Consider the following 22846-nt stretch of genomic DNA (forward strand, 5'->3'; position numbering starts at 1 on the left):
CTTTTTTTACATACTGATCACTCAAAAATCCTGAACATGCAATAGGTAAAATATTTGTTTTCAGATGACCTTTGTGAACAGAGTATGGCTTACAAATGTGTGTGAACACGTTGCAGTATCAGGGCTAGAACTCTGTGTTTCAGAAAGAATCACATAAAAGAGAATCTCCATTAATTTTCCTCAGCTTTTTCTGTCCTAATCTAAGGACAGCTTGTCCAGTCAAACATATCTGTATTTCTTGTTGCCGTTGTTGTTTTTTAAAACTCAAACTTAATTGTTGAAGCCAAAAGACAGAACATTGCATTAGAGCTTTTGGAGTCTGAAAGGAAATATGTCATCAACCTGTCCCTGATCCTGAAGATCAAAGCTACATTGCAAGGGCCAGATGTGAAGAGGAACACAAAGGAGAGAAGGTACGATACCCAGTATGGTTGGGCCTCTTTCTACTCTTACTGCACCCGCCTGGATTTGTCTTCTAGCCACACTGAACATAAGTTCTTAATGGGGTTTACAGTAGGATAATTTTAGCTGGTTTTGTGTGGTTAATGATCCTGCCCTCTCCTACCTCTTTTTTTTTACCTCCTCCAGACTCCCCTATAGGTTCTCTGACCCCTACCTCACTTCAGCCTCCCTCTGTGCCCAGTCTCTGCGCTTCTCCTGAATTCCACATCTCCTGTCTGCCACAGCACCCTGTACTGGAGACATGGGAACAAAACTCTGTATGCCTCTCCACCTACTCCTCTTGGGCCATCCCCACTTCCCCAGTAGCTGGCTCCAGCATTAGGTACAGCCCATTAGAGACTGATGTCAAATATGTTATGTGGGGTCCCTCCCCTCACTGTCATTCTCCTTTCCACCTTCTAAATCTTATGGCTGTTTCCTGTTTGAATGCAGCAAGAACAAGGTGTCTTGGTTTCAAACTGTAATTCTTTGATTTTCCAAGCCGAAAGTCTTAGATTGTTCCTCTAGGCAGAATATTTTAATAGCACCCCCCACCCCTGCAAATAAACACACTTTGTTTTTAGGAAGGCAGAATGAAGAGAAAGAGGTGTTTCCAGAGTTACGGTCATATACATCAGAGACAGAGCTTAATTTTCAGCTCACTCACCTTCCCTTTCCTGCTCTGACAAAAGCTACAGCTTTAACCCTTTCACAGCTGAACTGTCAACAACTCTTGGCTGCTCAGCCACAAACTGAAACCATAGCTGCTGCTGGAGACTGGACTTCATGAGCAGAACTAGGATTCTAAAAAAAGAGCTACAAAGACTGCAGGGTTGTGAAATAGGAGAAGAGAGACCAGGAGGAGTTAAAGCACAAATTTCTTGAGCAAAATTGCTGAACAAAAGATAGCTTGATTAGTGGACAATTAAAAAGAAGAGTGGGCCATTAACACCTATTGAGTAAAAGCAGTTAGCAGAAATCATGTAGATTATAATGAGCTATGAAGTCAATTGACTCCCTCAGCACTGATTGATTATAAATTCAATTGCTGCTAGTCTGGGCAGAAAATTAGCTTCTCAATTAAGATCTGCACCCCAGCTTCAGGCAGCTAATTTGCTGGCAGGGTAAAGGTGCATGCAGTGTGTTAGCAAATATGATATTTCTCATTATCATCCCAGCTCATGATGAAATAAGTGTTAAAACCCTATAATTTCTAGCAAGGTGATAGTTCCAGCTTTTAAGCGGATCTGCTTACCATGTTTCTTACAAAGTAGACAGGGAATGAGGTGGTTTATGATCACATGCATTCCAGTATTATAACAGGATAGCCAGAGGTTGTGGAACCTCCATACTTGGAAATTTCTAAAAGCAGGTTAGACAGACAGTGGGCTGGGGTGGTTTAGCCAGAGACAACCCTGCCTTGAGCAAGGGGTTGGAATAGATGACTTCAGGAAGCCCCTTCCAGCCCTGTTTTTACACAGTTCTTCCAATGGATGGGCTTGGGAGCCTTTTTCCCAAACATCTCATACAGGTTTGCAGGTCAGCGGCTAAGTATTTTAGCTCAAATTATTAAAAAGGGTTAGGCTCATGCTGTCAGCCAAGGAGGGTCAAGGATTTCTAGCAATAGAGAATTATTGCAAGGAGGGTAAAACCGTATCAAACACTGGGTTGCAAAGTTTGTGGGGCAGTGGCTGCCATATAAAATGAGTTTCCATAGCACTTGGCAAAATGACCTCCCACTCTGTCTCTGCTAGTCCTTAGGTACCAGCATAATGCACAGATTAATTACAGTAGTTTATAAAGTAAAGGGGCTGTTGTCATTCTTGCCTTTGCAGCAGCAGGATGTTGGCCACTGTGTTCGCCCTGCTTTACGTGCGGTAGGTTAGGATGTTGTGTCTTGTGGTTGTGTTGATGATGACTGCGTAGTTTTGCTAACAGACTAGGCAAGGATTTGTATAGGATGGTTTGGATAGGGAGGATCTTGCCTCAGGCAAGGGGTTGGACTAGATGGCATCTGGAAGTCCCTTCCAGCCCTACTTTTCTGTGATAAAGCATAGGGGCAGTTGGTATCCCAGTTATCTGTGGATGCAAAGAGGAGCAGAGCACGCAGTGCCTAGGAACTGGATTTCCTTTTCAGAAGCAAGTTTGCACCTTTCTCTATGTAACTGTCTCTGATCTCTCCTCTGTCCAGTTTCTTCCCCAACTCCTTGCGATACCTGGTCCAGCAACACATAGACTTACTCCATGCACTGCAAGAGAGGGTTCTGAGCTGGCCCCGCCAGGGTGTCCTGGGGGACATATTCCTGAAGTTAACAAATGATGAGGTATGTTTTTGCTTATGACACAACACATACCACCAAGGCATCATAACTACTTTAGTTCCTTAACAGGTTCTTGTGCGCAGGTCAAGCACAACTGCAGAATTTTTCCCTGAACAGAATTATGTTTTTGCATAACAGTTTTGAAGAAGTCCTCCCACCACGCTCTTGCTATATCAGGTCAAATGGTTGGCTTCATTAGAGTGTCTCCTTTTTCAGCAGCTCATTGACAAACAACTTCCTCTGGGAAGTAACTGTTCCACCCAGGGGGGTGAGATTTTTTTTTTTTTTTGGAAAGATAAAACAAAACTGACTGTCATTCCTGAAGGAAAAAATTAAGTGCGTTCCTCCCCACCTCCTCCAATCAGAGGTTTGACACATTAGATCAATGTTTCTTAGCTGGGATACTGCAGCACCCCAAGACCCTCCCAAGAGTCCTGTGCAAGGAGGTAAATGCACTGGTCTTTCCTCTCCTGCCTACTCCAGAGTCCTGTGGACAGGGGACACCCATGGCTATCCCCTTTCACCATCCAGCAGCCCCCGCACCAGCAGTGTGAGCATTGTGCTGTGCTCTGGGTGGGCAGATGCATGGGTACAGAGCCACACTTTTCAGCCTGGTTCATCCCCTGGTGCATGGACGGGGCCATGGGAGCAGACGGCTCTGTACTCCAGTGTATGAATCCCTGGAGTAGCAGTAGTGGCTGTGCTTGACCCCTCAGGTACAGACTGGGGGAGATGAGGGGAAGGAGGGGAACTCCATCCCAAGCCTCGTGTATTCTCTTCTCCTCCCCTCCTTGCCCCCCAGTACCCCATATGTGCCATGTATGCAGCCCAGCCCTGCTGGCCGGGTGCGTATAGGCTGTCCATTTTGGGCCCAGGACTGGAGTTCATCAGGGATCACCCTGGGATAACTAAGGCCAGAAATTGGCCCTTTGGTGTCCAGTCCCCAGCGGTGACCTCAATCCATGTGTAGGGAGTCCAGATGCTGTGCTGGGAGCAGATGTGCATAGGGCCAGGAACAGTTGGGGGGGTGGGGGGTGCAGCCCAAAGGGGTGACTGTTATACTTACATTACCTTTTGTATGATAATATAATATAGTAATACAATGAATTAATTGCACTAATTAATAACATTAATACTATAATATTTATATTATACTATTCCTATTATATGTATATTAGTGTCTGAAATGAGGGGTACTGCTAAATTTTATAGATTTGCAAAGAGTGCGAGCCTAAAAAAGGCTGAGAACCCCTGCACTACACATACCTGAACACCAGGCAAACCTATTGCATTCATATCTGTTTTGCTCTTAAGTCATAAGCATCAGATGCTGTTATGCACCTGGGCAGTGGATTTTGCACCATCCTTGAGAGCCTGGGAAGAGTGGCTGTGAATAGGCCTGCAGTTGTGTTGCTCACAATTCCAAAATCTTTTCAGCCTGTAGTCTGCCCCAGAAGCTCTCTTCGGGCTTTTATATAGGTGCTCTGGTAGTAGCATGGTGGTGCTTTAATTAGAGCTGCTCTAATTAAAGTACCCAAAGTGTCTTGTGTATCAGCATCCCACACTAAGAAATGGTGGCGGGGAGCGCTTTAACTAAAGTTCATAGAGCAAATTTTAGTTAAAGCACCCCCACCACCATTTTTCAGTGCAGGGACACTGATGCACAAGATGCTGGAGTGATAATTACCATGCTCCAGCAGGCTTATTTAATCGAGCAGACTTGAGTCTGCAGATTAATTGAGTTTGCTCTAACGCGTTGTAATTACAGTGCATCAAAGCAGCCTCACTGCTCATGTAAAGGTTCCCTTTGGACTTACTCAAAGACCACATGTCTCATGTCTCCTTGCCTTTTCTGCTGCCTGTCTCCTCTTCTGGCAACTTCTCCCCAGAGGCATACCAGCACACTTTAACCAAAGCATTACACAGCCCCCTGCCTTTACATTCAGCCCCCAGAAAAAACATTCTCACCACACAGATCTGCTCCTTGCCTGTGGCCTGTGTTCTGAGTGCTGAGTCCTGCATTTTTAGCTCTTACTCTGAGAAAAAGCTTGCCTGCTTCAAATATGTCCCTGAAGCAAGGGCAGCTAGCACCACTCCCACTGTAAGGAGGTTTCATCCAACTTCCACCACAGTAATGTAAATAAGAGCTTTGCCTTGCTTCTGTACTGACCCCCAGATTGAATGTGCATGAGAGTGTGAAAATCATCTGCTTCTCACTTTGGCCCAGTCTGCCGTGTCAGGGGAGGGGTGGTAGCCAGAGGCCTGGACAGTACATGTGTGGTACGGTTGTCACAAAGAGACAGAGGGCGCATCCAAATGTGCAGGCATGTGCAGTTTGTGGTGCTGCAAACCTCTTTGTGGCTCTGCAAATTGCACATGGCAAATATTAAAATGTGCCCCGTGCTGCAAATTTGCAGTGCAGGGCCAAAATTAACTACTGGGATTTTTTAGTAGCAAGAACCCCCCACCAGATTAAAAAGCAGTGCAATGCATGTGCAACAAGCATGCACCTGCAGACAGAGGCTGGACCACACAGAGCAATGTTCTGGATGTTGGCCAGGCCTCTGTGCTACCTGACCGGTGCCCCGGCTGCTCTAGGCCACCAGATAAGACTGCTGGGGCCAGCACTTGCGCTGGCCCCAACTTCCAGCTCTGCCTGGCTGAAAAGCTGGGAAGAGCTGGGCAAAGGCAGTTTGCCTGTTGCAGGACAATATGTCTCACAATGAAGCACATGTGCAGGACTGTACACTGCAGCAATTTGTGCCACTGCAGGCACATACCCCTTCATGTGTGGACATGGCCAGAGATGGGGTAGGAAGACATTGTGGTCTAGTGGGATCAGAATAGTGCCAAGAGCCAGGAGACTTGGATTCTCTTCTTTGTTCTGACTTTGACTTTCTCTGGGTATCTGGGCAAGTCCTTAACCCTCATGCGACTCCTTGCTGAGACCACTGTATCTGTGCTGTGCGATTGGTCTGCATATGTCAGGGGTAAGCAGTTATTTTGGCTGGCAGGCCACTTAACTAGTTTTGATGAGCCGTTGATGGGAGCATACATAAAATATTCCAGAAAGTGGCATTTTAGCAAAGTATAGATAAAAAATAAATTATATATTAAAAATCAAGAATCGACCATAATGTATTTTATTTCAAAAACTAATTTTTGTTTGATTTATGTTTTTTTTGAGTAGTATATATAGAGGCATTTACTTAATAGCTCAAAATAAAGTCTTACTCATGTATTATGGGTGTGGGTGGGCAGTCTGGCGGGTGTTTGTGTTGGGGGGTATAGGTAGGTGGGTGGTGGGGGCTGCTCATGCGCTAGCCCAGCAGCTGGCTAGGGGTGAGGGAAGGGAGAGGGGGCAGCAGAGCTCATCTAGGCAGTGCAATACAGGTGCATTTTGCCTCCACCTCCATCTGGCCCACAGCTGCCCCATGGCACTCTGCCCCTTCAGCTTCTGCCTGGGGCAGCCCATGCCACACTGCCACCCAGCCCCAGCCAGCATGCACAGCTTCCTGGAGGGGCTGCTCCTACTGCTGCTGCTTGGGTACTGCTTGGCTTCCCCCACGTCCAGCAGCTCCTCCTCCCCCTCCTGCCCCTGCTGCACCACTCCAGGCCAGGGGGAAGCTGCAGCCTGGCAGCTCCTGCCCCAGCACATGGAGCTCCAGCTTCAACTCCAGCTCCCAGCTGCCCACAGGTGGCTGCTTGTGGGTGGAAGCTGGCAGGGAACAAGAGTTGGAGCCCCACACTCTGGGGCAGGAGCTGCCTGGCTGCAGCTTCTCCCCTGCCTGGGGCAGCACAGTAGGGGCTGGAGGGAGCTGAGCAATACCCAGGCAGCGGCAGGAGCAGCTCCACTGGGAAGCTGTACATGCTGGCTGGGGTCAGGGCGGTGCCATTGGTGGACATGGGGTGGATGTGGCCAGGAGTGTGGTGCAGGCTGCCCTGTGCGGGAATAAGTGGGGCTTGACCCCATGCAGAGTGCCATGGGACAGCCTCAGGCTGGATACAATCAATTGATGGGCTGCATCCGGCCCATGAGCCATATTTTGCTTACACCTAGCACAGGCCAACAGAACTGTGCCATGTTATCAGCCATGGAAATGTTGGGCACTCTCGTAACCTCAGGCAAATGGGGTCCTGAATGGGGTTCCAGCCCTAGTGACACCTCTCAGCAGCTCTCAGCCAGGCTACAAACAGGATGTCTCCCAGCATGGGTACAGCTCAGGTCCTGCCTGCAGCACCCAAGCAGACTCCTCCTGGTTGAGCTCCTGCCCTACATAACCCAGGAGTGATGTTAACATGATGACATGCAATTCTGTTCCAGGCTTTCTAGGAGGCTGAAGTGTGGGCGCAATGCCTTGCACACCCAGAGGCCTGGTCCATACCACGCTACAAATAACAGTTGTCACGTGTAGCTGGATTTGCCATCCTCATGTCTACTGCACATGGATAGGCCCTGTGTTACCATTGTGCCTGATCAAACAGGCTTGTAGGCCTGTGTATGGACAGGAGCCTAACTTATCCAGCTGCTTTGCTTTTCCTTCATGTGCTCTTATCCTCCTACCTCTGCACCTCAGAGCCCACAGCAAACCCCTTTGTAAGTCACCGTTCTGGCAAAACACTGAAGTTGAGCATTTCTACATCTGTTTCCCAGAACAATTTTTTGGACTACTACGTTGCGTACCTGAGGGACCTTCCTGAATGCATCTCGCTGATCCACGTGGTGATTCTGAAGGAGGTATGCACATTCTTACCGCCACAGTCACAGATCCATGAACCATCACACACACATTTATCACTGCCCATTGTGAGCCTGCAGTTAGCACCCATCCCTGACCTTAGAGAATAGCTGCTTGTCATGTCTGCTGTTAATGGACTCCTAGAATTTTTTCTAGGAATTCAGGTTTCAAGATGGTAGTGAGATCCTAGCTCATTCTGGAGCAAGTTTTTGATGCCATTAAGCACAAGTTAGTGCTTTTAGACCTCAGCAGCCAAAAGCGCGTTCCAAATTAACAGTCACAGCACTAATTGTATCTTGGTTGCTTAGGGGAAGTTCTCCATGTTTTCATTATTTGCTACTCCTCCCCTACACCCTCCCCTACACTCTCACTTTTTCTGTTTTGCTTGTGGGTGACCCCACTTAGTAATACAAACTATCCTGCATCTGCCTGCCCACTGACATCCCCCCCAGTTCCACCACTCACCAAAACAGATCCCATGGCATCGTCACCCTTTCCATAGTTTCCCTCCTGCCAAGTTTTTCCCACAATGGGCCTTCTTAGCTAATCGATTCTTCTGTTATCATCTGTTCCTGACTGACAATGCTCCTGATTGATTGGTTACTCTGAGTTATCAAAAGCAGCTGTCCAATGCCATCACTGTCATGCACATGAATGAAATTGTATCCTCAGTGTCCTCAGTGTCAACTGGACTAATCAACTGGACAGCCTCGATGTCAACTGGATTAATATTGGCAAATAAACATTCCAGAAAATTCTCCTGTGTAGATCAGATTCTTGGGGAGGATCTAGGAAAATGGATACACCATTTTTTATGCCTCTTCACTGAGATGACAGTGCTGCCAGACCCACTTTGCAATTCAAAGGGGTCTAACAGTGTGAGTACCTCAATTGGCTCTAAGTACCCTGTTCTATCCCAGGCCAGATTTACCTATCCTGACTCCTACTCAGGGCTCATCTATCCAGGGATGCTCAGGAAAGTGAATCCAAACTAATTTTTAAAATGGACTGGTTAAAACACATTAAATCCCTGTGTGGACATGCTTATACAGAATTAAAGTTAAAGTCACTTTACTTCTGAATAAGAGTATGTGCAGGGATATAATGCACGTTAGCTAATCCACTTCAAATCCACACCTTTAGATCACTTGGATTAACTCTCCTGAATGTCACTGTGTAGGTAAGTAGTACCTTACATCTCAGGCAATGTCATACAGATCTGTGAAACTACATGCATATGTGACTGTTGTCAGTGGGGGAAAGAGTTTACATACTGGGATTATCATCATGCAGTATTGCCCTTCACTTAGCATATCGATGTGGACTGCAGTAACTGCTTCCTGTACAACATTAAATAAATACCAAATGCTGCTGGGAAACGCACCTACTTTCCATGCTGTAGTAACTCTAAACCTTCTTTCTCCAACTCAGGTGGAAGAAGAAATTAAGTCTGATCTCTACATACTCTTCTTTCATATAGTCCAGCGTATTCCTGAATATCTTATTCACTTACAGGTAAGACTCCCTGATAGGCATATTCTCGGTCTTGGCCTTGCACACTGTAAGGATAACACTTGGCATCAATGCTGAACCTAATGTTGCCTAACCCAGAGGAGGACACTGGGGCCTACCCAGTGCTGGGCCATCTGCCCAAACTTATGGGCCCTTTCCTGCCTGGAAGCCATGGAAATGGAAGCCATCATCAGGACTGATGACTTCCTCAGACTCTCATATGAATTTCCCCACCCTGGGCCAGCCTTTGTAGCCGGGCAAATGCACAGCTCCAATGTCCTGTCAGTGAGAGAGCCAAGCAAGCACAAGTTTGTGGGGACTGCACAGGTGGCTGGAGCTGGGCCTGCAGGAGAGAACAGCCAGTCACCTGCAACTGAGTGGCTGCCAACAGCATGGCCTAGTGCCTTAGCATGAACCTGGAAGGAAAGGTCCCCTGGAGAGAGCAGGATGAGAAGCAGGGCTTCCAGCTTATGGCAAATGTCACTTTGTCAAAATTTGGTGAAATCATTATCAGATAATAACCCTCCCCCCTCCGGCCCCAGCCATTCTCAGCATTTCTTGTGGACTTGAGTCTCCCTGGCCAGTGCTTGGTACAGCCAGCCTCAGAGCTGCTTTGAGCCCTTTCCAGTACATCTAGGCTTTCACAGACAGAGGTGTAACAAGGCAACTCTGCTGCTTGGGTAGTAGGTCTGCGCAGAGCAATGCCAGTTCCAATACAATGTTACCAGCCACAGTGGTGTGGCCAGCTGTGATGGTGGCTATTGTTGCACTCCTCTTCTCCCTCAAAGATGGCACTTAGAGCTGCCCCAGTCACTCCCTCTACCCCACTGTTCACTGCCTTGGGTTCAGTGAAAGACTGTCAAACCTGAGGTGCTAGACATGAAACATTTTAAGCTCAACAAACTGCTATTCCCTGGTGAAACTGCTCAGAGGGCAAATTTCTGCCCAGCTCTTGCCCTCTGCTCCAATCCCAGCTGTAGCATGAGCACCTATCCGAGCTTCTCAAACTGCAGAGCAGGGTGTTGTTACCCTGCACTCATGGTGATATTGTGTCTAGTGGTTTGTGTTTCATGGAATCACAGCAGACAGGGTGGCTGGGGCTTCAAAAGGCACATAACCAACCCCCCAGTCCCAAGGCCTGATCAACCATACCTGGCAGCTGCTCCTCCAGCTATGGGGGTCCCACCACCTCCCTTAGTCCCCTGCTGCAGTGCTTAGCTGTCCTTCAGCTAGAAGGTTTTATCTAATGTCCAACCTCTATCTACCTTGTTGCGACATCAACCCAGCTGTGCCCTAGGCATCTGTATAGAACTGCTAGAGGCTAGAGAGAGGGGGGAAGAATGGACAACCGGGGTGAAGGCAGAAGGGCACCACTATTAAGGTGGGACATTCCCCACCCCTATCCTACAGCTCCCTACTGTGGACAGCCTTTCCTCTGAGCTGTGGGACAAAGGGCAGCACCTTTCCATGTGCAATATTTAACATTGTCCCCAGCTCTGGATCAGGTTGTGACACAGCCTGTGTGCCCATAGAAAGGGCAAGAGGTACTTGTGCACCACTAGGCAAGCTACACAGGCCTCACATTCAGGCACACAGGAGCAAGGAAGCCACTTGCCCACTTGCTATTTAAAAAGGGGCAGGTGAGAATAGAAAGACCAGCCCATCCAAATGTTCTGGGCTGGCCCTGAATTTCAGGATTACATCCCGGTATCCCCAGAGAGTCCCTTAAGAGGTCAGAAAAAAAATGTCCCCAGTTGGCTTCCTGGTTGGTATTGTTCAGAGTTAGTTGCTTTACCTCAAAGTTGGCTGTGGAAAAATGGACAGGGTCTAGCCTCCTCCCCTGCAGCCCCATGCTGCTGCTCACAGTGTGGAAAGTAGTACAGTAACTTGGGACAGGCATAGCAAGACAGGGCCAGGATTGTGTCTCAGAAGTGTAGGTCCTGGGAAAACAGCTCACAGGGCACCCTGTGCTTGGGGCCAGGCCAAAGAGCACAGTTGAGTCCCCTGGACCCTGTAGTGAGGTAACACAGGAGAAAGCATTTTGCCCTCTTGTTCATGAGAGTGGACACGGCCCAGAGGGGAGGGAGTCGGCACCCAAACAAGAGCACGTGCAGAGAAACCTCTGTAAAAGCAGAAGCACAGAGAGCTGGGCTCCAGCTCTCTTGCCACAAGGGGCTTTGTCTGGGGGAGGCGTGTTCAACCCCATGCTCATCCTGCACACTGCAGCATGATCACAGCAAAGGTGATTCAGGACCTTGGTCTTGAGACGGCCCTTGTGGCTGACTCATCATTAACTAAATATTTCAGATGAGGTAAGCTCCAAGGGAGAGTAGCAAGAACAGTTCTTGCTAGGGCCAAGTTGGGGGTTGCATGGTGTTGGTTACCCATGCATTACGCTAGCACAGGAGGGCTTGGCTGCACCATAGCAGTGGGAGGCCTCAGTGAGGCCAGGGCTGAGTGTACCCTCCCTAGCTACTATCTGCTGATGAGTTCCAGACTGGGGAGCATGCCATTGGGAGACCAAGGGCTCAAGAGCAGGTGCACAGGGATTAGCTTGAAGCAGCTTCATTGACTTGTTCCCAGGTATAGAACCGTGTCAGTGGGTGTGGGAAAATGGGGTATACTCAGCCCTGCCCTCACCAAGACCTGCCACTGGAGCAGTGTCGATGAGCCCTTGAGAGCCCAGCCCTTAATTAATTGGGCCTATCACACCTCAAGCCCCAGAACCCCCATGGCACATAGGGAGAGCCATGGTGGAGCTGGCTGATCCTAAGAGTGAGCCCAGAGCCATGGCAGAGCATTTATGCCACTCACACCACCGACTCTCCTCTGTGCCCCAGAACGTGTTGAAGTTCACAGATCAAGAGCACCCTGATTACTACCTGCTCCTAGTGTGCGTGCAGCGTCTTCGGGTCTTCATCTCACACTACAGCCTCCTCTTCCAGTGCAATGAAGACCTGCTCATCCAGAAGCGGAAGAAGCTCAAGAAGTAAGTCTGGGCCCTGGATGTGTCCTTTTGCTCCCCAGGAAGATGGGTCAGGTTGGCTGAAAATGCAGGGCCCAGTTCTGGGTGGGGGCCTTTGCACCATTGGGGAACACTCTCATACTCACTTCTCCCTCTCGGAGCAGCCACTTTCGGGCAGTTCTAAGAAGGAAAGAGAGCTCCTTTGTTTTGTTGATCCTTTGTTCTCAGAGGCCTGGTCTGCACTAGAAAAATCTGCTGCCAATGGCAGATGTCAGATAGAGACAAGCATTCAGCAAGGCAGGAGGAAGATGTATGTGGAGCAGGCTTTAGCCACTGCCTGCTGATTTGGCATGACAAATGCCCTGAGGACCTCACAAGTTAAATGGACAAAGCACAGGGAGTAGCATCATCCTTGTGTCATAGATGGGGAGTGGAGACACAGAATAATGTGCGCAGTCACACATGGAATTGGTGGCAGAGCCAGCAATCCCTGGTCACCTGCATCCTAAATCAGGGCCTTGCACACAGATCCATCCTCCCTTGCAAGGCTGAGCCTGGAGCAAGCCAACCCTGGAGTTCACCCCTGCCTGCGATGGGGCAGTGCTCTTTAACAATGTGCCGCTGGCTCAACTCTGGTGGAGCTCACTTGCTTGCCCATTCCCTGCCTCCTCCCTTTAATGGCGATGAATTTCCATTCCCCTAGGTCGTCCTTGGTTAAGTTATACAAAGGTCTGGCTTCCAGCGCTAGCCAGGAAGTATCTCCGACGCCCAGCGCCACATCTCTCCGGGACAGCGGAATCCACTCCGAAGAGGCCATGCAGCTGTTCCCACCCACCCCCTCGGCGAGCACAACAGCCCCGTAAGCCTACTGCCAGACTGGGATGGCCAGCGATGTAGATTGCAGCATATCTCCTGCTGCACACAGTCCCACTGGGTTAGGGCAGCAACTGATCATCACTGGAAAGGGCTGAACCTGCACCAGGAGCCTGGCTGCCCTGGTGTCTGCCTGCAGGGAGGAATCTGGCACCTTTGTGCCATGTGACAAAGGTTGCCATGCTTTTTCAATGGAAGTTATTGGGGGCACAGGATAGTGGGTCTGAGTGGGAGGTTCTCTTTATGCAGCACTCAGAGATGGGGGCAGCGTGTAATGCAGTGATTGCATGTGAATTCTGACATGCTAATTGGCTAACAATGGCTGTCAAGAATCAAGAAGGGTCTACATATTCTGTAGTTGGCAAATTGCAGGCCATTTGGGGAGCAGAGGCTATTGGAAGGACTGGTCAAATGGTGGGGAAATACAGTTCACTCTGGGCTAGTTAGGGAGCTTGTAATCTAATGGTGTCTTTCCGAAAGGCCTGTGGTTCAGATGGCAGCTCTGAGCTGGACATAGGAGTCCCTAGGCATAGTCCAAATGATCCCTTTGGGCCTTCTGGGCTCATATCTATTGTATGGAAGAAAACATGGTGAATTTTATTCCCTGGGTTTGGAACAGCAGTGATTTTTCATTTATTGGACATTTTTTGTAATTTTTTTTATAGAAAATGTTTGGGTTTTTCCACAAAAAATGTGTAGCTGTCTCCTTTGAGTTCTAGCCAGGTGGGTTGGGAACCTAAGTAGTAGGAGTCCCTCTGGAAGACCCAAGCTGATGAATGGGTTAGCTGTGCTGGCTGCTGATTGAGTGCTGGATGTTCAAGATCTGCTTGGGGTCAGTACCAAGCATTATGCAAAGGCAAAAAATTGCCAGGGATAGATTTGTGGCATTTCAAAATCCCTCACTGGGTGCTTGTGCTGTTACTTAACCTCAAATGCTGGCTGTGGCCCAGTAAGTGCAGTGGTTTCAGCAGATGCACATAATGGGGCCATGTGGGCAGCCCCAGCAAAGGAAAAAATTGCACATACTTGAAAGTTGAACATACCCTCAGATCACCAGAATCTCCTCTGTGCTGCAGAGTTCGGCCACCAGATGTTGCCTTTGGTCTCCAGTGGTCTGCGTATGACCATGCACAAATATGGCAGAATCTGGCAAGCCCCAGCATTCCCATGGCTTGAACAAAGAAACATGAGGCCTCAGGCGCCACAAAGTCACATCAGCGTGATGCCAGCATGGACATGCTCCAACAATGGAATGCTGTAGGGGCTGTTGGCCAATGAAAGGTCTGGCAGAGTGTTTCTAGTGCAGACCAGGCCTCCACCCCATTGTGTTTGCCTATGTATGTGTGCTTGAAGGAGCTACCCCTTCCAGCTAGGAGGGGGAGCCAGTTGCTATCCTATTAACACTGTGCAAGCTCTCTCTCTTCCTGTCCCATGAGTTAGGGGCAGAGGGAACAGGCAGAGCTGGGCAGGGTCTGAGGCTGCTTTCCTGTCCCTGCCTCCATCCACTCATGAGGTGTTGACCAGGGCCATTACAATGCACCTTCTGCAAGAAGGACCCCACTCATTGCACATAGCAAGGGGCTTTTCCACAGCTCTCCAGTGGAGCAGGGGCCAGGATGGGCTCATCCCCCACGTGCATAATCCTGGATGCCCTTGAAAAGAAAGGGAAGGAGTGAGATAGAGAGGCACCCAGAATGACTGTGCAGGGAGACGCAGCACTGGCAAGGTGGTAGTGCTCTGCTGACATGAGCAGGGATCACTGGGTTTGATTCTTGCTGTGTGTGTCCATTACCATTACAATGGGGATTCCCATCCTGGTAACCTGGGTGCATCAGTTTCTCCTGCTGTGCCCTTCATGCCCTGCATTTGAGGGTGAAGACAACATGGGAGGGGCTGGGCTGGGCTGGGCTGGGCTGGGCCTAACAGGATGCTTGTACTTCATAGTATTTCCTCCTCCTCCTCCTCCTCCCCAAGGCACCTGATGCCACAGATGAAGAAGCCGCAGCACACCATGATGGAGAACATCTCAGCTGTAAAGGCCCCCGAGTGGGAAGTGGAAGGGAGAAAACATGAGAGACCTGAGAATCTTCTGGCCTCCTCACAGTTCACAGAGCAGGAGCTCAAGGCCCTCACTGCCACCCTGCAAGCCATCCCAGAGATGGAGTATGAAACACCCCCAACTGAGCCCATGGCAAATGTTGAACGACCTGCCAGGACCTCTGCTGAGCTGCTGCAGGAGGCCCGCAGCTTCATGCCAAGCTATGAGGAGTTTGACTATGGGGGGGAAGTGTTCACTCTGCCAGGGCCCTACGAAGATGAGACCTTCCAAAACCTTGCCCTATTTGAGAACTGCTCCCCAGCCTCCTCTGAGTCCAGCTTGGACATTTGCTTTTTGAGGCCAGTGAACTTCACAGTGGAACCAGAGAGGACCGAGCACACAGTGCAGCCACTACCCAAGAACTGTGCTCCTGTCAGCAGCAGCACGTACAAGCGTGAAGCATTTCACAGCAAAGGGAAGCAGCTGAGCAGGTCTCTGAAGGAGCTGCCTCGGAGTGCAGAGGGCGTGAGTACAAGGCTGTACAGTACCAGGAGCAGCAGTGGTAGTCGGCTGCAGCAGAAGCCGGAGAGAAGCATGCAGCCTCACGTGATAACCGCTTCATCTAGGAGCTCCCAGAGGAGCTACTTCCCCCCACAGAGAGGACCGGGTGAAAAGCAGAGCTTCTTGGAAGTAAGGAGGCTAAAGTGAAAAGCAAAATGCTGCCGCAGCAGCAGAAGCTGGGATGCAGCTAGGGGAGCACGAGCCAAACTAGCTTTCAGATTTGTATGGGCAAAGCCTGCTCCCGCACATGCAAAGTGCACCACACCCCACATGCACACAGAAGCCAGTTTGTAAGGCAGCCACCATGGGTCCAGGGTAGGCGTTTTGATGGGTTCAGGCTTGGAGGCCACCTTAGCAAACGGATCCCTCCCTGGGCCTCTCACTGTCATTGCCCCAGTCCCTGTTGCCGAAATGCCACACTCCACCTTCCTCCCCATGCTTGGCACTTCATGTAGTAAGCACCTGGCTCAAGCCAGGTTGGTTATAATGGAAAAAAGCCCTTGAAGAAAAGGGCAGCACCCTACTAACTGGCTTGTGCTGCAGGAGCAAGTGAAAGCCAATGCTGCTGGGGCCAGAGCATCAGCTGGTGTCAACCAGTGTAGCTCCATCTGGACTCAGCCCATTGGCACCAATGAACAACCTTGCCCCCAAGCTATGCCTTGTCTGGCGTTGGATTCATGTTTTTTATATGGACATGGCAAGGGCAAACCTCCTCTATCTATAGTAGGAGCCCTGTGCCAGCTTGGGCAATGGTCTTATCTGAGACAGGTGCCACTCCTAACCCTGCTGGTACAGGGAGGCCCTTCCTGCCCTGAGGGTCACAGGAAGGATGCTGGCTGTTTGCACTGCCTAACTGTGGGAGGATCTGCCAGGCAGTGGCAACTTCAGCCACCCAACCGTAATGATGAACAGGGAGTGGACTGAGCAGCAGTGACTGAGCTACTGCCCCCAGGTCCTGTTGGCAGAAGTCAGCAGGGGTTGGGGGAGGAGCAACCAGAGAGAGCTCTGGGCAGTGGGATTCAGAGAGAAAGGGTAGCATAGGAACACAGAAGGACAAGGCTACAAAACAGATGAGGAGGAGAACTGAGAGCATAGGACAGGGTTGGGAGCCTGCTGTGGCATACAGAGAGGGGGAGCTCTCAGGAAAGCAAAGGAAACTGTCTGAAAAGGAGGGCATAGCATCAGGAAGCAAATGCCTACCCCCACAGCCTATCTACACAGGAAAGTCAACCCCGATAACTCATGTGAAGTTGCTCCAGATCAGCTCCTGCACTTCAAACTCTCGCCTGGCTTCAGCTCAGAACAGCTTCCCCTTGCAAACAAGCCCCCTGCAGTGGAAGGCTCCCAGACAACTCTGTCTCGGCTCATGTGAGCAAAACTGGGGCAAAAGAGGTGCATCCACGGCTGTTGTGCATGGCATTCAGTGGCTAGGCAAAAGGCCTCCCACTGACACATGCACAGAAGTGTCCCTTGTGTCAGTGAAAGCTGGCCACCACCCTGCCCTGCCCTGCTGCTTTACCAGCAGCACCCACCATCTCCAGTACAAGGAGGGACCTCCTTCCAGCACCCTGAGCTTGCTGGAGGCAGGCTCCTCCCCCTGTGCGAAGAGGCAGAGATGGAGGGGGCTGATCCTGCCTCCTCCCTTAACTAGTTTTCATGTTGTGAGCAAAAGGACTCAGAGTTTTTTGGCTTGGCAAGGCCTCTCCGAAGGAAGCATGGTGAGCCTGGCCACAGTCACCCCCCAGCAGTGGCCTGAATTTATCATGACACCAAACCACATAACTCATCCTTGCTCTCCCCTGCCCTGGCCCCTCAGGTACCTGCACTCCCTGGTGATGAGGCCTAAGTCCCAGGGCAGTCTCTATGGATGCCTTGGCCTCACTTTGCCTCCCAGCAGGGCAGGCTGGCCCCCTCCACATCCCCCAATGCAGGGAGCATGGCGAGGGCACGAGGTTATGGACGCTGGTTAAATTGTCTTTTCCCTTTTAGGAGCTCCATGCAGAAGACAACACCAGGTTCTGCCAGAAGGATGACAATGAACAAACATCCTTCAGTGACCACAACCCGAGGCACGAGCCCAAAGGGGGCTTCCGGAGCTCCTTCCGCAAGCTCTTCAAAAAGAAATGAGTGCAATGAGAGAGGTGGGCAGCCAGCCAGCCAAGTGCTCCAGCCCTGCCTGGGGCTGTGGGGTTGGAGGCAGACAATGCCCCCTCAGGGTGCAGCTGCCAAGTTAATGGCTCACACAGTAAAAAGAGTTGGGGGAGGAGGGGGAAGACATTCATCTCTGCTCAGTGCAGTGGTGAGGGGTGCTGTAGTGGCAGACAGAGACAGTCTAGATTGGTGATGATAGGAACACACAAAGCCTTCATCTGAACCTCAGAGCGAACTTCCCTCCAGGTTCGGGAAGCATTGGCAAATACCCACTCCACCCACTGCAGTAGGAGTCACATTTCTTTGCCCCTCAGCCCCTCCACATGTCACCTGGGCCCAACACTAAAGTGGACTTGCACGTGAGAGAAGCTGCATTTATGAGACCCTCAGCCTGACCAGAAGCCAGACATACCAAACATGTCAAAAAAAGAAAAAGAGAAGTATGTCTCCTCGCAGGGTCCCCTGCCCGATTGCGCAGGGCAGAGCCAACCCCACGACCACAGGTTGGGCCTTGGCTCTTTTGGCAAAGTCCCCCCAACTGTTTTGGCTATGCTGGGAAGTTGTGCTGTCACTTCCCTTTTGCCTGTTTCCCTTTGCCTGTTTCAAGCTGTATGAACAACTGCTCTTGCTGCCACGTGACAGAGCTGATGCTAGTTCTTGTAGGATGGTGCCACCTTCTGACCCTCGCTTGGATCAGGGACCCACAGTGCTGGGCACTTGTGACATGAGCAGTCTACCATCCCCTTTATGTACTGAGCAAGTAGCTCAAAGCAGAGACTGTTTCTTCATCTGTGTCTATATAGCACCTGGTGCAAGGGTGGGGGAGTGGGGGGAGTGGAGCGGGCTGATCATGTTGGAGGCCTCTAGGTGCTACTATAATATTTGTTATTAATAACTATTACTTTTTGCATGTAGCTGCCTTGCTGTATCAGGCATGTGCTATAGATTGCTTGGAATAATCAGTTAACTCTGAACGCATTACAAGCATTTCTGTTACCACTTCTTTCTTCTGATTGTATTGGCAAGGATTTTTTTTTTTTTGCCATAACAAAGCCACAATTTTTTTCACCGTGATATTGCTGTGAAAACACTCCCGGCTTAGTAATGCTGATAACCTAGACCAGTAGCATATATCCTTTAGTTAAAAAAAAGAAAAGAAATGGAAGGAAATTAAATGCATCTTTCCTGTACCCTACATGTTTGGCAGTAAGAGCAGTTGTTTCCATGGGGCTGCAACACTGGAAGCGGTGTACGTATTACCTTGGTGTTACTGCAGTGCCTATGATACTCACAGAGTGCATTTACATGAGATGTTTACTATGCAGTTGACTAATTAACTGTGCAGTAAATGTCTTGGTGTCTACACGTGCGGCTCTATTAGGGCACATGAAACTAATAAAATCCACAGCAGGGAAGGACTCATAAAATACAAGTCCTACCCTCCTATGGAGTTTTTTGTGCACAGCAGTGCACATGTAGACATTGTCCTGGCTGGCTGAGGCACAGGGTACTTCAGTGTGGGGCTAGCCAGCAGGCAGCCTCTGGGCTGAAGTACCCTCATGCCTCAGTCACCCCTCTGCAGCACATAGAGTCTGGTCTGAGCAGCCTGGGTGGGCAAGGGACCTGGTTGGGGGAGGGTGGTCAACCTGCCAACTCAGGGCTACTCCAACTGGGCTCCACATGCTGTGGAGAGGCTGGCTCAGGCACAAGGGTGCTTCAGCACAGGGGCTACTTGCTGGTTAGCCCCACACTGAAGCACCCTCATGCCTCAGCCAGCCCCCCTGCAGCATATGGAGCCTGGTTAGAGCAGCCCCGGGCTGGCAGGCTGACCCCTCCAGGTCCCCTGCTCCAACCAGGCTCCATGGGCTGTGCCCAAATAAACTCCAGAGCAATATGCTCCAAAGTTTATTCATGTGCATTAATTGTATGTGCAGATGTGCACACAGAGACTGTCTTGGGTGCTGTGCAGGCACTGTGTTAAGGATGGCTCTCGTCTTTAAAAGTACTCACAGTCCATCTAGATACAGGGTGAAGGCAGAAACACAGCATACAGAGCTCCCTGACCACTGGGCTCCATGAGTCCATCAACGGGTTAGACCAAGGTTGAATCTGAGCAGGATACCGAGTTCCATGGCTATAGTTACAGATGGCCCTGCAGCTTGGTCAGGTCATGTGTCCTGTCTGGGTACTGGTGGTGTGCCTGTGGGCCTCGCTGCATGCTTTGAATGGAATTTGGATGTGGAGGGAGGGAGTCTCCTCCTGAGACTCCAACTTGCTTGTGAGTTTTCCCTCTAAACTTTCTAATAAAGCTGTCTGAACCACACCCTCCCTCCTCTTCAGTCCAGCAGTACAATTGATAAATCCATGCCTCAGGCTCCTGCTGTTGTTCAAGCCTGGCTCAAAAATTTGCCCATTTCAGTCATGTGAATGCTAACTGACCACCAGAAAGAAGCTTCCATGGGGGAGCAGAGAGGTGTGAGGCTTTGAAGTCTGACCCAGAGAGTATGGTGAGAGCGCTCTTGCTTTCCAATTATGTCATCCAGAGGCTGCCAGTGCCAGGACTTAGCGTTCAGTGCTTCGCAGAGCAATGGACATGCTAGAGTAGCCAAGCCTGATGCTAATCAGCATGCTGTCCAGCAGGTGAAGTGGAGGTGGCCTAGTCGGTCCAGCAGCAAGCTATGGCGGTGCCATAAAGGGTCAGGAACCTGGACCCCCAGTTGCTGGTTGCTCATGGTCACTCGCACACAATTCAGCCCTCTCTTGCAAGCTGGCAGTCTTGCTTTCAGCCAAACTTTTTCTTTTATAGATAAAAAAAATATCATTTGTCACCAGAAACTAACATTTCCACGGACAAGTTTCATCTTTGTTGTCAAAATATTCTAGCAGTTGAACAATGAGAGAAAAAAATTCAAGAGAAGACAACATTAGCCACCCCTCCCCCCTATTGATTTCTAAAAACTGAAAACTAAAAAACTTTGTGGCTTCTGGGAATCATTTTAGTTAAAAAAAAATACATTTGTTTGGTTAAAAAAAGTCAAGAAAGTTTGCAGGAAATGTTACTGTCTCCCCTCCTCCAAACCATTGCAATAGAAATTTCCTCCCTAAAATACCTGGCAGTGATCAGATCACACTGCTCTAGCACTTCCCCACAGTGATTCTGCCTCCTGCCACCCTGGCAACTTTCTGCCCAGTGTCGGTTCAATCAGTTCATGGGCACCTGGCCTGGCAGTAAGGGCTCCTGGATGCCTTTTACTGCTGAATCAGTGCAGCCAGAATATGGCACCGAGAAGCCAGCTGTGGACAGACCTCTTTGCCCATCAGCACGCTCCGCACCACAGCCAGCCTCACGGTCTAAACAAGAAAGGAATCATCCAGAGCAAAGGAGATGTGAGAGCCCATCAGGAGAAGGGTGCAGGTTGCACTGAAGAGCAGTCTAAGCTAGAGGCTGGAGGAGGAACAGAAGGAGGCTGAGTCATGTAGCCCAGCTGCAGGGCAGCGCCATCAAAGGCACAAAGGCAAGAGGAGGCTCAGGGAATGGTAGTGAGGAAGGACTGGGAGAGGGCAGGGATGTACACAGGGTCAAGTTCTTGTGACCTGTCTGATTCCAAATGCTCCATGACAGGGGAGCTATGCTGGCAGAGCCAGATATCAGTGCAGAGGGGCCAACTGCAGTAGCCAGATTTCATGGAGAGCAGCCAAGGATGCGCAGGGACCTGGGGAAGCCCGCTTGGTGTTTCAGCTTCTGTTTGTGGTCTCGGGTGGATGTTACAGTTCTGCTCCTGTGCCAGTTCTGCCTCCTTGTCCCATAGGGGAATGTCACTGTTCTGCCTCTGTCTCTGCTCCAAGGCTGAAAAGTCTATCTAAAAAGGAGAGGAGCCTGCTCAGTACAATGGCAGGTGAGCTCATCTCATGGGCTCTGGCCCAACCCTTGCTTTGATGCGCATGCTCTGGAATATTTTTTTCTGTCTCTGCCAAATAAACTCTGCTTTTAAATAATCGTCTTGTGTCTTTCTTTTTTTTTCCATCCAAGTGGTTAATGCAAATTCAGCTAGAGTGGGGGGCGGGGGGTCTGTACTAAGAAGTGAAATGAGGGAAGGAGAGAGTCAGGTATTTCTGATACAACCCTGCTCATGTACAAAAGGATCTACAACATCCTGCTTCCCTGAAAATGAGGGTGTGCAGGCAGTGGGTTCCTTGCTCACAACACTAAGCTTCTTTCAGCCAGTCCTTAACCCAAAAGCCCTCTCAGCTTGTTTTTGGGACCAAGCTTCCAGGACCTCTCTTGCAGGGTGCGAGGTGTTTCCTTGGTGCATTTTTCTCACAGCTATTTCTCTTACAGATTAAGTGGCTTTCACACATCAAGACCAAATAAAAGCCCCCTGCCTACTTCTGTGCTTTTGTTTTGGGTAGTAATGAATTGGAGGGGGGAGGGCACTGTTAATTCAAATGCCTGGTTCTATCTAGGAGCTTAATGGCTTCTTATAACTAGCTTAAATGAAGAACAGCTGTTATACCCACTACATTCAAAGAGATTTAACCTACACTGTAGCACTAGCTTTGCCATTGTCTCAACAGTCCAAAACAATGGCACCCTAAACAACCCCTCCCAGACAAACACCTTCCTCCCCATATTTTCTTGCATACCACATGCCCTCATATAACACACATGCCTTGTTTTGGGAAGACAGAAAAAGATTTTTCAGCATCCTGGCCAAAATCTGAGCCAACGGAGCAGTTTGCTCATCCTCAGCCAGCTCACTATCTGTCTCAGACAAAAGCTAGAGTTTGAATTCTCTCATAACCACTGCCAAATTTGCAGCAGCTTTTGACTGCTCAGAGAGTTAAAACTGGATTCCACCCCTGCTAAATGCTGGCTGCAGGGAACAGAGAGAAACAGAGTCATAGTTTCATAGTTTCTAGGGTCAGAAGGGACCTGAACAGATCATCTAGTCCGACCCCCTGCCATGGCAGGAAAGAGTACTGGGGTCAAACGACCCCGGCTGGGTGATATCCAGCCTCCTTTTGAAGACCCCCAGGGTAGGAGCCTGCACCACATCCCTTGGAAGTTGGTTCCAGATCCTAGCCGCCCTGACAGTGAAGTAGCGCCTCCTGATGTCTAACCTAAATCTATCCTCTGCCAGCTTGTGACCATTATTCCTGGTCACTCCTGGCAGTGCTCGGGGGAACAGGGACTCCCCCAATACCTGCTGATCCCCCCTGACTAGTTTATAACAGGCCATGAGAT

At 49.8% G+C, this 22846-nt stretch overlaps 1 protein-coding gene across 1 annotated transcript in view; it reads left to right on the forward strand.

Annotated features, from left to right (window-relative positions):
- ARHGEF33 (Rho guanine nucleotide exchange factor 33) overlaps nucleotides 1–18956 on the forward strand; it is a 30388-nt gene extending 11432 nt beyond the window's left edge. Inside the window, exons 6-13 of the mRNA XM_019548552.1 lie at nucleotides 284–413; nucleotides 2633–2765; nucleotides 7417–7500; nucleotides 8933–9016; nucleotides 11854–12002; nucleotides 12682–12837; nucleotides 14826–15579; nucleotides 17440–18956. Of these exons, the coding sequence (XP_019404097.1) occupies nucleotides 284–413; nucleotides 2633–2765; nucleotides 7417–7500; nucleotides 8933–9016; nucleotides 11854–12002; nucleotides 12682–12837; nucleotides 14826–15579; nucleotides 17440–17577 (1628 nt within the window). The 3' untranslated portion in view covers nucleotides 17578–18956. The remainder of the gene's footprint in view (nucleotides 1–283; nucleotides 414–2632; nucleotides 2766–7416; nucleotides 7501–8932; nucleotides 9017–11853; nucleotides 12003–12681; nucleotides 12838–14825; nucleotides 15580–17439) is intronic.
- The last annotated feature ends 3890 nt before the right edge of the window (nucleotides 18957–22846 follow it).

The sequence above is a fragment of the Crocodylus porosus genome, unplaced genomic scaffold (assembly GCF_001723895.1).
Source record: "Crocodylus porosus isolate Cpor-Errol unplaced genomic scaffold, CroPor_comp1, whole genome shotgun sequence".
Taxonomy (NCBI): Eukaryota; Metazoa; Chordata; order Crocodylia; family Crocodylidae; genus Crocodylus; species Crocodylus porosus.